Raw genomic sequence first — 17,866 nt, 5'->3', positions numbered from 1 at the left:
ATATTCATGAAGTACACAGTTAACAGTCACCAGGTTCTACTTAACTATAAGAGGATATGTAACAGACTGAAGCTGTTCTTATATTATATATTGCTCAAGACTCTGTGGGTTTCTCACCAAATATTATTTGACGGCAGGAACAAGAATAATTTGGTGGACATCTAAGCTGTAGTCCTGGAGAATCAGGGTCCAACGCTTTAAGCGCTGATTGTGGTTGTAATGTTTTCATATATATATATTATTGTATTAATTTCTGCCACGCCACAGACACGCCATTAACCAAAAACTCATAAGTTTTATATATAGGTCTATACACACTTTTCCAATCTGAAACTAAAGTTTGGCTTTTCACACAATGAGTGAGGCGTCCAGGGTGTTGTTAGAGTGAGTTGGTGAGTCTGGCTGGCTGGAGATGGAGAGGAACAGACTGAAGATGGAAACAGAGATTAAATGGCTGGAAAGCAACAGAGCAAAAAGGCAAAATTCAGATAGTTATGCCGCGTTCCAGACCGGTCGGGAATTTCCAAGTTGAAATATCCGACTTCCGACCTCAAAGCTTTTCAGGTGCATGACGCCAAATATAAACAGCCTAAATATGGCTGACCGCGGTCAGGAAAAAATATTTCTATGTCAATTTACATGCAGAACAAGCTTTACTATTTGATAATAGTATGCATTATTTTAATCAAATAGGCTACTTTACTTGCCTTTTAGTTTATGGTTTACCATTTACAATGTGTGATTCGACGGGAGCTGCCATGGCTGTGTGACGTCATTCGGCTGCTACTCGTGAAGTCGGTTTATCTACATATTTTTCTTCGAGTTCACGAGTGGGAAACCCGACTTCAAGTGGCGTTTCACTGTCCTTTTTCTAGTTGGAAATATCCCAGTTCCGAGTTGCCTGGAACGCAGCACAACACTGACACACCCACCAGACGAGAGAACATAACATATAGCCCATCTGATTGGCTGTAGCTAACCCACAGCGTCCTAAACAAGCGAATCAAGGGATGCAACAAATACAAGGCAATCAGAGGCAGAGATCTCCGAGCGCTGGCCGAAGACCCGAAGAGTTCCGATGCAGACTTCGGCCGCACATTCTCAGGTGAGTGTGGCACGGAACATTCAACAGGTAGGTCTATTTCGCCTTTATCGCCTTATATGCCTTATATTAACATTGCATGTAGAATAGATTAGACACAAAAATAGGTGGGCCTCTGCCTTCTGAATTGATAATAACTAGATAATAGTCATTTTCATGGATTTCACAGTGGAAGAAATGCATTTGAAATGTAAGTCATTTTAACACCTGTGATATAATCAACCGAGATATTGGACTTTGTGACATGGGAAGGGTTCTAGTGTAATTAAAATATCACATGAATATGGCAGCTTCAAAACACATTGTAAATTAACTATGCGGATTTAAAGGCACACGTTTCAAACTGAAAGTGTTTTTTTTTCTTAACGATGCAGACAAGAAAATCTGCGGGCCAGAAATGAAAGTATAATAAAAGTATAATGCGGACACCCTGTCAGCATTAGCAGAAATGTTGTCACAACATAAGTAGGAATGAAGGCAAAGCAAAGGTGTTCTCACAGGCTCATTGACTTTTATAAACAAGTGTATCTAATGACTGGATCTATTTTAAGCCCCAATTCCCTGTAAATTATCACTGATTTCCATTTTCAGAGCTCCATGATGCTCCATGGGAAGCCTGTTAAATCTCATCTCACACACCTCAGTGTTTTGGTTTTCTATCTTCTCTTAAAACATGTCTGTAGAGGTAAGTTACATACATAAGTATCTTTAAAGAAGTCTGAGGAAAAGAGTCTTTGTTATTAGAGTTTTGTCTAATCGGAGGAGATGAAGCCTTACAGGAGTCAAGATAACTTCATTTTTGATCATTAAAACAGACATTTGTTTTTCCAGGTCAGCCTCAGCTGATTGGTCCATCTCAGCCAATTGTGGCAACACTTGGTGATGACATCATTTTGCCATGTCATCTGAAACCTGAAGAAGATGCTTCTGGTTTGACGTTGGAGTGGACGAGACCTGACCTGGACCCCAGATTTGTCCACGTGTGGCGTTCTGGTCAGGAGCTTGTGGGTAAAAAACATCAATCCTTCGAGGGAAGAACGTCACTGTTCATCGATGAGCTGAAGTTTGGAAACATCTCGCTGAAACTCTCCAAACTGAAACTCACGGATGAGGGAACATACACATGTTTTAGTCCAGCACATGGTCTGCAATCTTTTGTTCAGCTGATTGTTGGTAAGTCTATAATGTTCTTGTTCACTTTGCAGTCTTAAAATGATTTTAGTAATTAACACTGTTTCACTAAGCTATAAGGCAAAGTTAATAACCTAGCATTTATTCTGAAATAAATGCCATTTGAAATTCAATAAATTCAATGACTCATTATATATCCACTTTTCAGGACATTTAATTAATTTGTGATGCACTGTAGGAGTTTTCACTTCCAGTAACAGCACTGTTAAATAGTTCCTCTTTCTCAGCATCAGGTGCTGTCTCCTCACCAGTCATAAATTTAGCAGGAATTGTTAAAGCCACCAGTGGAGTGGTGTTACAGTGTGAGTCTGCAGGCTGGTATCCAGAGCCTGAGGTGTTTTGGCTGGACGGTGAGGGAAACCTCCTCTCTGCTGGACCTACAGAGACAGTCAGAGGTCCTGATGACCTCTATACTGTCAGCAGCAGAGTGACTGTGGAGAAGAGACACAGCAACAGCTTCACCTGTAGAGTCCAACAGAAGGACATCAACCAGACCAGAGACACTAACATCCAGGTTACAGGTAGACATTATTAATGATTTACTGTTTTAGTTTCAAACTACATTGGTCAGTTTTATAAAAATGCCAAGTTGTTTTGTTCTTATCATTTCAGATGATTTCTTTGAGGTCCAGTCCAGTTCTCTGTCCACCATTATTGGTTTGGCTGTTAGTTTGGCTGCTTGCATCCTGTTAATGTCTGCAGCGATTGTCTTTTTTGTGTACAAACGGAGACAAAACACAGTCAGTAAGTTACATATTAGTTATTATTAGCAATTGCAGTGCTTTGTGTACTAACTCTCATGAGGAAATGAATGAATGGATTGTTAAATTAGGTAAATTAAATCTCATTTGATCAAAATGTCAGTATTTTAGATGCTATGGTGTGTACTTTTATTTCCAATCAGTGAAATTGTCAGTTATCTTATTTTTGTTGCCCATTTTAGGCTGAAATGTGATAAGATAGTAAATGTCTTTTATATGTTCATTTTATTTTACACAGAGACTAAGACAAGCTGCTGTGATGAAATTGATGAGGAAGGAAGGAACAACGCTAAAGGAGAGCAACAGCAGCTCATGACAGATCAGAACAGAGAAGGAGAAAAGATTAAACATGTAAGAATGAATTTGATTTCCAGTGAAGAGAAATAAACAAGAGGAGCAGCTAATGATGAGGAAGGAAAATGAATCCGATAAAATGGTGGAGATCAGACCAGATCTCTGTTCATCTCTCTCTCCTCTCAGCAGCAGATGTGTATTTCTTTCTGTCGCAGGTGGTCCATGGTGAGAATCAGACGATTGAGATTGTAAACCAAGTGGATGCTCAGAAGGAGGATACGGTGGGCGAGAACAGTCAGGTTCAACTCTTTATCTTTATCCTTCTGTGTTATTGAGATGTCTCTTCTCTGCTGTTTGATGTATATTAAATAGTTTTAATGGTATTATCTTAGATGTTATGTAAATGTGTATCATATAAAGTCCCCTTGACTGGACTTCAGGACCACAGACACTGCTTTGAGAAGCTCAGCTGTGCACATGAAGTCACTCTTGAGTGACGTCTCAGAAAGCAACAACAAATTTAAGAGCAAATATATAAAATAATAATAATAATATAATAATCCTTATTTGTAGAGCACTTTTCAAAAACAAGTTACAAAGTGCTTTAACAAGTGTAAAGAATAATACAAAAAAAAGATAAGAGCATGAAAATTTAATATAAAATTAGTAAAATACAATAAAATAAAAGGGATAAAATAGAGTCAAATAAGATCGGGAAAGGCTCTCCTATAAAAGTATGTTTTAAGAAGGGACTTAAAAGAGTTCACTGACTCAGCCGACCTGATTTCCTCGGGCAGGCTGTTCCAGAGCCTGGGGCCCTGACAGCAAACGCTCTGTCCCCTTTAGTTTTCAGTCGAGACTCTGGAACAGACAACAGACCTCTGCCCGAGGATCTCAAGGTGCGTGCTGGTGCGTATGGGACTAAAAGGTCAGAAATATAACAAGGCGAGAGGCCATGAAGAGCTTTAAAAGTGATCAATAGAATTTTAAAGTCAATTCTAAAACATACTGGGAGCCAGTGTAATGAAGCTAAAATAGGAGTAATGTGGTCATATTTCTTTGTTCTGGTTAAAAGCCTGGCAGCTGAGTTCTGGACAGTCTGGAGTCGATCAATAGATTTTTGGGTTAAACAGGTGAAAAGGCTGTTGCAATAATCCAGGCGTGATGAGATGAAGGCGTGTAAAATGGTCTCGGTGTCCTTAAAAGTTAACATAGATCGAATTTTAGCTATATTTCTAAGTTGATAAAAACATGATTGAACAAGCTTTGTGGTGTGCTGCTCGAAATTTAAATTACTATCAAACCAAACACCAAGGTTCTTTGCCACAGGCTTAATGTGATTTACTAGGGAACCAGCAGATGGCAGTATTTGATTTGCCATCTGCTGGGACCCGATGACCAGGATTTCTGTTTTGTCTGAGTTCAGCTGGAGGAAATTATTTGACATCCATTTTTTAACTTCACAAAGGCAGTTGTTAAGTGAACTCAGCATTCCAGGGTCTGTGGATCTGACGGGCAAGTATATTTGTGTGTCATCAGCATAAATATGAAAAAAATGCCATGTTTATGGATAATATGTCCAAGGGGAAGCAGATACAAGGAAAACAAAATGGGTCCTAAGACCGACCCCTGAGGCACACCATATTTAACTGGACAGAATGAAGAGACATAGTTGTTTACAGACACGCAAAACTTCCTATTTGACAGGTAGGATGAAAACCATTCTAGAGCAGTACCAGAGATCCCCACCCAGTGCCTCAGTCTGTCTAACATGATGTTGTGATCAATGGTGTCAAAAGCAGCGCTAAGGTCCAGGAGTACAAGGACTGAGCACATACCTTCATCAGCAGACATTAAAAGGTCATTGGTGACTTTAAGCAGGGCAGTCTCAGTGCTGTGGTACTTCCTAAAACCAGACTGAAACTTTTCAAATATTTTGTTATTTTCCAGCACAGTGAGCAGCTGTTTGGACACAATTCTTTCTAGAATCTTTGCAATAAAAGGCAGTTTTGAAATTGGTCTAAAATTTTGTGGGAGGGAGGGATCTAAACCAGGTTTCTTTAAAAGTGGGTTCACGCAAGCCGTTTTAAAATAATCAGGGACACAACCAGTAGATAGGGAGCTGTTGAAAACAGAGATCAAATGGGGCCCAACAGAATCTATTACTTTAGTAAAAATTTTGTAGGTATTACATCAAGTGGGCTGGAGGACACTCTCATTTGTGATATTGTTTTTAAAAGCTCAGACAAGTCGATGGGATAAAACTGGTTAAAACTCTGTTGTTGCTGGTGAGGAACCTCTGAGTAAGAGGCCACGGGGGTAATAGAGGCTCTGATTGACACCACCTTATTGGTAAAATAAGATAAAAACAATTCACAGTCATCATTACTTCCAGCTGAGGCACAAGGAGGGGTTGGGTTTACCAGCTGATCCACAGTCTTAAACAGAAACCTGGGATTGTGTTTATGTGTAGTAATGAGTTCAGAAAAATAGTGTGTTCTCGCATCCTTAACCATGTTATTGTAGTTAATTAATAAATCCTTCAGACTGAGGTAATGGACTTGGAGATTGGATTTTTTCCATCTGCGCTCTGCTTTCCTGCATTCCCTTTTTAGGCTGCGAATGCTGTCATTTATCCAGGGTTGCTTACTAGCTTTAGACGTAGGCCTAACCTTTAGAGGAGCAGTAATATTTAGTGACGACAAGCAGATATGATTGAAGTGATCGACCAGATTGTTGGTTGGAATCAGACAGGTGTTGGCTTTGGCTCTGAAAGACTGCGCAAAACTTTGAAACACTTTGTTCATTAAAGATGCGACAACACACGGAGCTTGGTGAGGCGGCATGAGTAACAGGCGAATCGCAGCTAAAAACAATACATCTGTGGTCAGATATGGTCATGTCCACTAATTCCACAGAGGAAATGCTGACACCCAGGGTAAAAACCAAGTCCAGTGTATGACCACGGTTATGTGTTTGCCCTTTGACATGTTGTTTGAAGTTAAAAGAAGTGGCCAAATTTAAAAAGTCAGTTGCATTAACATTGTTGGGGTCATCAACATGAATATTAAAATCGCCACAAAGAACAATTCTGTCATAATTTAAAACCAGAGTAGATAAAAATTCAGGAAGTTCTGATAAAAATCCTCCAGGCGGTTTTGGGGGGCGATAAATTATAACAAATATGATAGGTTGCAGCCCTCCAACTTTAAGAGTGAGAACTTCAAAGGAGCTAAATTCATCACAGCGTACTTGATGACATTTAAAATTTTTCCTATACACGCTCACTAGCCCACCACCACGACCACTGACCCTCGGTTGACTAAAGCAATCATATTGAGGCGGACACAGTTCAGCTAGCTGGCTATAGTCATTCATTTGCAACCAGGATTCAGTTAAAAACATAAAATCTAGATTTGCAGACAAGATAAAATCATTTAAGATAAAAGTCTTACTTGAAAGTGATCTCACATTGAAGAGAGCCATTTTAAATGAGTTTGTTCTGGGTGCTGGAGTTGGTGCAGTTGTCCTAATCCTTAAGAGATTTCTATTATTTCTGTGTGGGATGTGCACATTTCGGTTTACTGGTCTATGCGTGATGATGACAGGAATAGAAGTCTGTGGAACAGCGCTGGGAGCAGACGGCTTTACATGCCAGCAGGTGGAGACAGTTGTTTGTGGCAGTGAGGCAGAGATCTGTTCAGTGACCGGTGGTGTGTCCAGGTGTGCTGCATGAATGATTAGTCATTCACGTAAATCATGTGTGGACCGCACCACATGCTGTATGTGCGCAGCTAACATTTCTGAGCCCCATTTGTTTGGGTGAAGTCCGTCTGTCTTAAAAAGAGACATTCTTTGCCAGAAAATATTAAAATTATCCACATAACACACACGATGAGCCCTGCAGGCGGACTGGAGCCAGTTGTGGAGGCCAAGGAGTCTACTGAAGCGGCCAGCACCGCAACCGACTGTGGGAATGGGACCAGAGATAAAAACGGACTTTCCGCACTGCTTTAAAAAGTTAAGAAGACGGTTAAAATCTGATTTTGTCAGCTCAGACTGCCGAAGAGCTGTGTCATTTGTTCCGACATGGACTATCACTCTTGTGATGGAGGACGGGAGCGACGGCATCAGGTCCTGGAGTTTTTTTAAAATGACAGCCGTGGTGGCACCGGGGAAGTAGTGAGTGGTAGCGTTAAAGAAACGGAGGTTTCTGGTTATGGAGTCACCAATTATTAGTGTGGTTGGGGAGAAAAGAGGACGAGGAGATGCTGGTTGTTGGGATCCAGAGCAGGACTGAGCAGAATCTGCTTCAACACTGCGTGCGGACTGATGATGGAGTGTGTGAGCTGCCGAGTGTTGTGTTGGAGTAGCAGTAACAGACCTGACAGAAGGGCTACCGGACGGTGCAGGGTAGAGACGGCCTCCGGAGCGTCTGAGCACAGCCTCCTTCAGGATCCTACGTCGGGAAGCGGAGGTTTTTGACCGGGATGACGGCCGCCGATCAAGTCCGGCGGCAGACCGGCGGCCCAGTGCAGGAGATGTAGCCGGTGGCGGAGATGCAACAGTGTCGGCAGGCGCTGTGCGCCGAAAGAGATCCGTATCAGGGAGACTCGAAGCCGCAGGTGAATCCGCTGGATGGACCGGAGTGTCGTTAGACAAGGCTGCATAGCGGTTGGAGAGGCCGATGTCCGGAGGAGAGGCAGCCCCATCCGAGCCTCTCTTGCAGCCCAGGTTGACTGATGCTTCGGAGTCGAGCAGGATGAAAGCCTGGGAAGACTAGAGGGGTCCCATAACACGGTGTCCTGGATGTTGGCGGTTGTGCTAAGAGAAACAATCTGTTTGGCTTGTACTGAAGCTACATCCATAAAGCCAGTCAGCAGGGAATCTTTCTCTTTGAGTTCCTCTGAAAGTCGTCGGATGTCTTCCATAAGGTCAGCAATCTTCTTGTTCGCTTTCTTAAGGAGTGAGCAGTCCTCAGGGGCAGAGTTATCTCGGCTAGCATAGTCACCGGAGCTTTGTTGCGATCAGTAGCGTTGATCGCGTTTTTACGGTCATCTATCTTAAAATCCATGTCGGATGACTAAAATCCTTAACCCACGTAAAACTTAAATAAAGTTAAGTTAAATAAAAGGATATAAAAAAATGTAACGAAAAAAGTGGATTAAAACTGGATAAGAGTCCGGTTCAAGACGGAGCTTCCGACAGGTGGCTACAGACGCCAACGCATGCGCAGAGTGCAGATTTCGTCAGCAATTACGTCAGAGATCTTGTGACAAGATGATGCAAGTGCAATGATGATGTAGTAGTAAAATGTAGCCAGTTTACCTTAACCCTACCACTAAAGCAGAAACGAGGTGTCATTGTTTGCAGTGATCACTCACATGCTTTATTAAATGAACATGTTTGTCTTTATCTCTTCTCACTCCCAGACTGAGAGAAATCAAGCTGCACCAGCCAAGTCCTGGTACTTTTTTCCTCGGGTAAGCGATTGCAGTATAAGTACAATAATACAATCTGAGATTTCCTAATATATAATTTACGTTGTAACCTAGAAATTAAATTTATATAGCAAATACATTTTGAAGGCAACATAATTCCAGCTGGATTACATTTGATAGTAACATCTTGAAACTAATGATGAAATGAATGTATCAGTGAAATGTTCAGTCCCAACATATTTCATTTGTTTTCCACAAACATATTAGATCTTGCAGTACAATATTTGCAAGATGAAACATTTTATTGTGACGTGAAGGCTCTAAAAGCACTTGGTGCAGGTGAGAGAAAGACAGAGAGAAAGCAGTCTGGTTTAATTCAGAAAAGTTCTGAATTAAACCAGGTCAGAAGAGACACAAAATATTTTATTAACATTTCCCTCATATTCAATCTTTCTCCAAATGCAACAATGTACTTTTGTTGGATTAACGTGCAAACCCATGTCGCTGTAGTCAAAGTAGGGCCACCATCCACCCCGACCACTTTGCTAAGCCTACAGAGAGGAACATACATGCGGTGCTTCAGTCATTTAAAGAAACGCTGCCTCTGAACATAAACAAAACATTAAAGTAGGAAATGCAATGTAAAACTATGCAAATGTAATTTCTAGGAGACTTGGTTGAAAATAAAAAACAGAGGAAATGTATCGTCGTTAATTATCCTTTTTGTGTCTGTTATGACATTCAGTAGTATGTTTGCGGACAAGACCTAAAGAAGTGTCCCTCATATTTTGCCTAATCTCTCTCCTTCCCTGCTTCTTCTCAGTCCTTATTCAGGAACAACAAGCGGCCCCAGGAGGAGCAGCAGAGGAGAGGGGAGACTGACAAGGTTCATCTTTCCATTTTGTTTTATATAAGACTTCTTTCAATCTTTCTTCTTGTTTAGTTTCATTCTCTTGCAAATGTGTCCATGCTCTACATCATCTATAGTTCATTTGCATGTTTAAAGTGACGCATTTCAAGACCCAAGAACTTATAGACGTCTTTTTAAAAACTGTTTTGATTTCAGATATGATTATTGGGATTTAGGAGCTGCTTAAAAGGTGCTGCTAACATAACAGATATAGAGCAGATAGAAATGAATTTAACCAGGTTTTACAGTTAAAGTTATTTTGAGTGGCAGACTAATGAAACATGTCATATCAGTTAAAAATGTTTATAATCAATTTTAATAAAGTTAGGAAATGTCATAAAGTATCAAGGTGATGTTATGTTTGATTTGTAGAGGATAAACATCCATCTGTCTGTCTGTTAGCTGGAGGACAACAAACAAGCAGCTGACACAGAGGGGAGGAAGAGCAGTGATGAGCTGAAGGAGGCAAATCTTGAACTGGAGAACAAGAAAGCAGAGATCAGCCAGCTTAAGAGACATGTACACACACACACACACACCGGTAAAGCAAACTCAACAATGGCTTAAACTGATCACAAACAGATATTAAAAAGGTGCAATGAGTTATAATCTATATTTTGATAATAACGTTATAATTAGCCAGTTGATTCTCTGCAGGTCATTAATCAGTTTCTCAAACAGAGAAAGCTGAGAAAGACTTGACAGAGGTTCATCTTTTCATCCAAATCAATTTTTTTGGCTTCTCCATGTGACATTGATTAGTTGCAGGGACCAACATGATCAAATTAACCATGAGAGATAATCTGAGACACCAAACAACTGAAACTGGACTCACGTGGCTCTGTAACACAAACGTGTAGCAGAGAATCTTTATTGTCCTGTGAGAGAAAATATGATAAAGATTAGATTTTGTTGATGATTCTTCTTGACATGCTCACCAAAGGTCCAACTAGAAACCTGCTGCTTTTTATTTTTTGGGACATTTTCTGCCTTTATTAAAAAGGACAGTGGATAGAGCTGAATGTTGGAGAGAGAGAGATAGGGCCGACATGCAGCAAAGGGCCACTGGCTGGATTTGAACCTGGGACACTGCAGTAACGACTCAGCCTTTTGTGCATGGGGTGTGCACTCTACCAACTAAAATGAAGACTTTTCACCTCTTTTATACTCAAATTCAAATGTTACTCAAGTCAGACCATGAAGTACCTACCTGTCATGTCTTACTGTTTATCTTAACTCACATACTTTAATAAGAGAAACATTCTCTCATTTTTCTCTCTCCTCTCAGGTGGACAGCCTGCTGGCTGATGTCCAGAGGCTCAGTGAGGAGAAGAACCAGTTGCAAATTGAGTTGGAAACCAAGACAAAAGAGGTTCATTTTTTATTGAAATTGTTTCCACCCACCTATTGGTTGTTTTAGTTTAGATACTTTATTATATCTTATTTAAATGTCTACCAACATAAAACACATAAAGAGTCAACATATTTTAAAAATACAAAATGAAATTGAAGACATTGGGTTTTGTCAACTTTGGATTTACTCCTTCATTGTTTGGACGGATGCCCACTGTTGTGTAAAATCAACCACTTTCTCTTCTTTAAATATATATATATTTTTTAAATAAAATGTTAACTTCTGATTTGAAAATAAATATAAAGAAAAGCATTTTACTAGTAACCATTTTGTTTGCCACAAACAAGATGACAGAACACAGAAATTAGCATAAATCATTGTAATATGAAAGTAGAAATATTTCATGTTTTACATGTTATAAAGGCTACACATGAACAAAGAAATATATTCCTTTGATTGCCTAAAACAAATTCAGTCAAATAGCGGTTTAAATTCGCTTTTGAACAACCTGTTGAGCTGCTTCAAAGCATTTTCATCATTCACAGATATCCAGGAAATCCATTCTATTTAACCAGGGTTTAGAGGAAAAGTGTTATGTCATCAGTAGAAAAATGACATCTAATATTATGTATAATATCAAGAAAAGTCATCAGTATCTAGGTGATTAAACAATATTAAGTTTGTTTTCTGAGCAGGACCTCATTCAGAACATTAGGCTCTTCTGACATTCAGATCAAAACTAACAGGTGCTTGTGTATTTCTTGTGCATCTATGTATGTGCGTCTTGTCTCTCTCCATCTCTCTTGTGTCTCCCAGATAGAGAAACTGCAGGAGGAGACCAGAAGCAAGAAACCTGAGAAGGAAGTGAAGAAGAAAAAGGGGATACTGTCTATGGTTTGTGTTTTTTAAAGGGGCATTATGTAGTCGTTTTTAGATTGCAACCAGGTATATGCTCGTACGCAAAGCAAAATCCGCTCATGAGCTTCATGCAACGTGCTGGAAACTCATGTCAACTCTCACCGCAACGTTTCAGTAATAATTTGAACTAATCCATGCTGCTTGCATGATAAAGTTACATTGACTGCATTTAGCTGACATCACACATCAGTGTTAGCCCACCTGCCGCTTTTCAGTCACCAACGTTATTTGTTTATCTTTCACCAGAGGCTCAGCAATGTGAGCTCAGCAGAGAAAGCTGAGAAAGACCTGAATGAGGTTCATCTTTTCACCCAAATCAATCTTTTTTTGTCTTCTCCATGTGATATTGATTAGTTGCAGGGACCAACATGATCAAATTAAAGGGGATATATGTAAGTTTTTCAAAGAAATTACTTATTAATAAATGAAATTTTTATTGCCTTATTGTCAGTGGACTCAAAGCTCACTTAGGAATGAAGCACACGCCTGTTTTCTCTGTTGCTTGCATCAGCCACTGCTCACTACTCAGACTCAGCTCTGTGCGTGCTCCCGATCCTCTCAGACTACAGCGACAACACGGCAGCTAACGACATGCAGTCCACTCACACTACACTAAAGTTACTTACTGCGGTCTAGCAGTTATAAAGTGTGACACAATCTGGTTAGAAAATCCAATGAAGCTCACTACCCGTATCGTTATCAACCAGCACATGTAGCTGTCCTGACTTTGCTGAGCCTCCGGTGAAAGATAACAGATAATAGTTGCTGAAAAGCAGCAGGCGAGCTAACGCTGTAGCACGTCAGCTAAATGCAGTAAATGTAACGTTATCATGTAACAAGCATGGATTAGTTCAACCTGCAGCTGACAAAATATTTCTGTAACGTTGCAGTGGGAGTTTACCTGAGTTTCCAATATATTGTGTGAAGCTGTCTCCCTGTCTGTCTATAGCCGCTGTCACTCTGCCTTTTTTCCGGGAAGAATGTGCCGATATGCGGTTCGCTGCGCTGAATGAAGTAACGTTACGGAGCTGGTGTTGATCTGCCACTGAGACGGGAATGTTGAAGTAAGAGAGCCTGAACAGGTCTGAGTGAAATGCCACAGCCTGTATTGCTGGTGTTTCTGCGTTTATTGCAGGATTTCTGTATGAAAGCGGTTGTGTTTCAGATTATGTTCACTCATGAGTTCAACCGAGCACGCGTACGAACACACGCCTGGTAGCAATCTTAAAACCACACCTCTAGTGGCTGCTGGAAACTACAGTACATAATGCCCCTTTAACCATGAGAAAAAATCTCTGACACCAGACAACTGACGTGCCACTGTAACACAAACGTGTAGCAGAAAATCTCTTTATTGTCCTGTGAGAGAAAAATGATAAAGATTAGATTTTGTTGATGATTCTTCTTGACATGCTGAAATAACACTAACTGAATGTCTTAAAGTGTTAAGACATTCAGTTAGTGTTATTTTCTAATTACATGATGAATTCATCTGTTAGTAGTGTGCTGGTTGTTTCAACTGAAACACTAAACAGGTTAAGTCGTAGCCAAATTATGTGCACATTAACAGGTAATAAATCAAAACCTCCAGCCAATAAGCAATGATTTGTCATCCATTCCAGGATATTATGTGCAATAAATAAAACTAAAAGCCTCATGCTGTCTCTCTCCTTCTCTCTTTTCTCAGAAGACCAGAGGAAAGAAAGCTGAGAAAGATGTGAAGAAGCCAAAGAAGGTGCAGACCAAGGTTCATGTATTCTAACCTGAAGTATTGTTATTAATTTAACAGCTTTTCTACTTTCTTTTAATGTCACAAATTATTGATATCCATCTGAAACCAAGACAACTCAAACTACATGAGAGCAAATCTGAGACACCAAATAACAGTTTCTTAGACTGAATAGACCCGAGTGTCTCACACACACACACACACACACACACACACACACACTGAGCTACTATTATTCAGAAACTGGCGGAAGTACGCATGGCTCTAAAAAAGAATAAACCCACAGAAGGTAGCTGGGCCAGATTGCAACCCTGGGCGGGTACTTAGGGTTTGCTTGGAGCCCCTTTCAGTTTGCATATAGACAGAACCGGTCCACTGATGAAGATGTCATTGCTGCCATCCATACAGCTCTCATGTGAGAACAGCTCAGCATTCAACACGGTCATACCACACAGGCTCTCCGAAAAGCTCCTCATCCTCGGACTTACACCTTCCCTCTATAACTGGGTGTTGGACTTCCTGACAGACAGACCCCGGTCAGTCACTGTAGGAAACTATACATCAGTCATCAGAGCTGTAAGCACATGGACCTTGGGCTGCGTGCTGAGCCCTATGCTGTACCCCCTCTTCACCTATGAGTATGTAGCCTCCCAGACCAACACCAGGATTATAAAATTTGTAGACGACACCACCGTCATCACTGGTGGGGAGGAGACAGCATACAGAAGAGAGGTGGACTGTTGGCCTGGTGGCAGGAAAATGACCTCTTAATGCAGAAAAGATCAAGGAGAAGATTATTGATCCTACGGGGAGGAGGAAGTAGCAGCACAAGCCGATACACATCTGGGAAACATAGGTGGAGAGGGTGAAAACCTTTAGATTCCTCAGAACCCACATCAGCGAAGACTTTACCTGGTCTCACAACAGCTACCAGCTTTCGAAGAAAGCACAACAGAGACTGTAGCTCTTAAAAAGGCTGAGGAAATTTTGCACGTGAAACCAAAATCCTCAGTAACTTGCACAGTTACCTGCACAAATGCACGGTTGAAAGTGCGATCACCAGCTCAATCACAGTGTGGTGTGGAAACTGCACTGCTGAGGACAGGAAGGCTCTCTAGCGTGTGATTAAAAACTGCACAGTACCTCTCTGGAGCAGCCTTCCCATCACTCATTTACACCACCAGGGTGATCAGGAGGGCCCACAACATCAAACACAGCACACATCACGATCTCTTCACCTTTCTGCCATCAGGGAGACGCCACAGGAGAGTGAAATCAAGCACAAAAAGACACTCAAACAGCTTCTACCCATGGCCATCAGACACTTGAACAATAAATCAAACACCACCTCCATCACTCTCCATCACTCCTTTCTGTCCCGTCTGTAGCACAACACACACAGCCTCACCTTTTGCGCTCAGGTTTTGTTTCCAACTATGCTGCACCTTATTTTATTCTGCAGTCTGTAGCCTATATATTGTTGTTTATTGTATTTAATATTTTTATGTATTGTATATTTATATATCGACATAATTACATTATAATACATATTTATTTTTTAAGGGAGACTTGCAAAGTAAGATTTTGTTGTATGGTCTAAGCCATTGTGTTTTTTTTTACTGAGGGAATGACAATAAACTTCTTGAATCTTAAATTATTCTTAATGTGTGTGTGTGTTGTCTCCCTCTCAGCAAGGGCCGGAGTGTGATAGTCCTCAGTTCCAGCAGCAGGACGATACTGACTCAGCCAGTCCGCAGGACATGTCAGCGGGACATGTCATTGAGGTTGATGTCGACAAATCGAGGATATTTATTCGTCTCAGAAACATGTCCAGTGAGGTAATGGTGTTTAAGTGTGGATGAACATTGTGTGAGTGATATATAAGCATGTACAATATGAATAACAGGAATTAACCAGGGATATTGCAAATATCAAAACTAATGTTATTTACCCCAGAATCTTTTTTTTTTTCTTGTTTTAATGTAAAGAAGGAGGTGACCGACCCTCATTTATAAACACAATGGATTTAACACACACTGTAACGTTCACTTGTTAGTCTCCCTTTCTCTAATCTTCCCTCTTGCGGCCAATTTCCTTCCTGTAGGACCAAGAACTGGGAGGCTGGACGTTAAAAGTACAAACCAACAACAAAGAACCCATCTCATACACATTTGAGAAATCATTCAAACTCAGTCCTGGAAAACATCTCACTGTGAGTCTTTAATTCTCAATGTATGTTGTTGCGTTTCTTCCTTTTCTTTCATCCTTCTTTCTCAACTGTTTGTTGAGGTCCAATTGAAATAAAAGAAAATCATATGGAACTAATAGTAGATAAAAATAACATGCTAAAATAAAGTAATTGTAACTTTTAATGTAATGATTTAAAGATTCTGCTTGTAAGTCTGTGGCCTTTGCATTTTACAGATGTGGGTTCAAGGTTGTGGTAGCCATTATCCTCCCACTGACCTGAAGTGGAAGGACCTGAAGTCCTGGAGTCCTGGAGACAAACTGCAGTTCTTCCTCATCAAGGAAGTGTATTCTGTCCATTAAGGACTCTGATATTTCTCAAACCAAATATTTTAACTCTATTCATGGCATTGTATCCCTTTATTACAGAAAATATATATATATATGTGTGTGTGTGTGTGTGAGAGAGAGAGAGAGAGCTAATAAATAAATAAAGATTTGATTTTTTAAAAAGTTTGATGAGTGATATTATATTTTGCTAAATTATTTGTTTGTTTATGGAAACTACACAACCTTTGTTTCATGTGTATACATTTCTATTCAAGGAAACAAATACATTAATTAACTTAATTCAATATTATAATTATTTTTTTTTATAGAAGTAAAACAGTGGCTCCAGCGGTAGGAAGTGAACATTAATCACTATTGATTGGAAATTGTGCCATATAAGGAAAGTTTAGTTATTATGGAAGATTCAGGTTGAGAAATCATGTTGAATGTGAGGTTCAACTTTTTGGAGTATAGAGTTGTACCCGCGTGGAAGCTAAGCAATTTACTGCTGTGGACAGATTCAGCAGCAAAATGTGTTTTAGCCACTTAATATTTTAAAGATCGCCACTCCCCCAAACGCGTAGGACAGCTACGGTGGCCAATGCAGAACAAAAGATGTCATCGTCTGAGACAGTAGAGAGTAGCCAATGGGATTTCTTTAGACATATTAAGAAATTATATATACTTATAACCACATGTGATTGCGAATGTTATTGTTACTTGTTCGCCAAATAACAGTAACTAATCCTGTTTTCTCAATCAAGGCCCTGAGCAGCAGATATGCTGAGATGCTTCGTTTACCTTGCTGTGTCGCAGGAGGGCAGCAGGCGGGAATAGTGAAACAGGTTATGGATTTTAATTCATATGGAGTCATGATCATGCAGACCAGATGCAATATGCTCTGGCAGGTCTCCACTACTGAATGTGTTTAAATCAGCAGGGTCAAATATTCTTTCAGTGGGTGATGGTTGACATGAAATTTTGGTTAACTTCTCAAACAGAGAATGGGGGTTTGGTTAATAGTCGAATGTAATGAATTAAAATTAAATTGATCAAAAACTGCTGTGAAGAGATTTGGCCCACAGCAAAGAAATGTTGTTAGTGATTCTCTCCATATTTTTTTTTGCAGTCAGAGTATTATATTATAACTGGTGACCTGGCAACTGAGCCCAAAGTTCATGTTGCTCATAATGACAGAGACACACTGTGGAACTAGTGTCTATTTTAGCCTGTTGTTAGTCAGTGTACCATCAACCATGTCTGGTTTGATTCAGCATTTTACTTAAAAGAGTTTTTTATTTATTCAAATTTAAGCATTAATGTTATTTTTTCTTCATGAATGAGTTTGTTTGCTTAACCAGAGGTTTTAATGGTGAGTTTGTTATGGTCCAACACTCAATAACTACTTGTAGAAGAAATAAATTGCATGGAGCAGTTGATTAAACAGTCAAAGTGAAGGTCAGGAGGTATTTGGTCTTCATCTTACATTTAATCTAAAATAGATTAGAAGCTTTCTGGAAACAGTGTTGTCTCCATTCTTGAGTTTTTGTCTCTCTCAACCGCATCTTTAGATTAGAAAATATTATATTATATGTCTATTTATAGATTTGTGTCCATCCAGATCCAAAATGTATTTAGCTTATAACTGA

General features: G+C 40.0%; 1 protein-coding gene across 1 annotated transcript; it reads left to right on the top strand.

Annotated features, from left to right (window-relative positions):
* The first annotated feature begins 1,031 nt into the window (after positions 1–1,031).
* LOC119912528 (lamin-A-like) lies at positions 1,032–16,400 on the top strand. Its single transcript, XM_038731760.1, has 16 exons — positions 1,032–1,132; positions 1,694–1,787; positions 1,934–2,275; positions 2,527–2,814; positions 2,906–3,037; positions 3,293–3,405; positions 3,564–3,647; positions 8,781–8,831; positions 9,613–9,675; positions 10,102–10,218; positions 10,988–11,071; positions 11,870–11,947; positions 13,659–13,706; positions 15,392–15,538; positions 15,805–15,912; positions 16,125–16,400. Exons 1-16 carry the CDS (start codon positions 1,079–1,081, stop codon positions 16,248–16,250), a joined length of 1,929 nt encoding a protein of 642 aa, XP_038587688.1. The 5' UTR covers positions 1,032–1,078; the 3' UTR covers positions 16,251–16,400.
* Positions 16,401–17,866: the final 1,466 nt, after the last annotated feature.

Source organism: Micropterus salmoides, unplaced genomic scaffold (assembly GCF_014851395.1).
Source record: "Micropterus salmoides isolate LMB-PRFRI ecotype aquatic unplaced genomic scaffold, ASM1485139v1 Ms_hic_scaffold_2, whole genome shotgun sequence".
NCBI lineage: Eukaryota > Metazoa > Chordata > Actinopteri > Centrarchiformes > Centrarchidae > Micropterus > Micropterus salmoides.
Note: the sequence above shows the minus strand (reverse complement) of the source record. Positions and strands in the feature narration are given on the sequence as shown.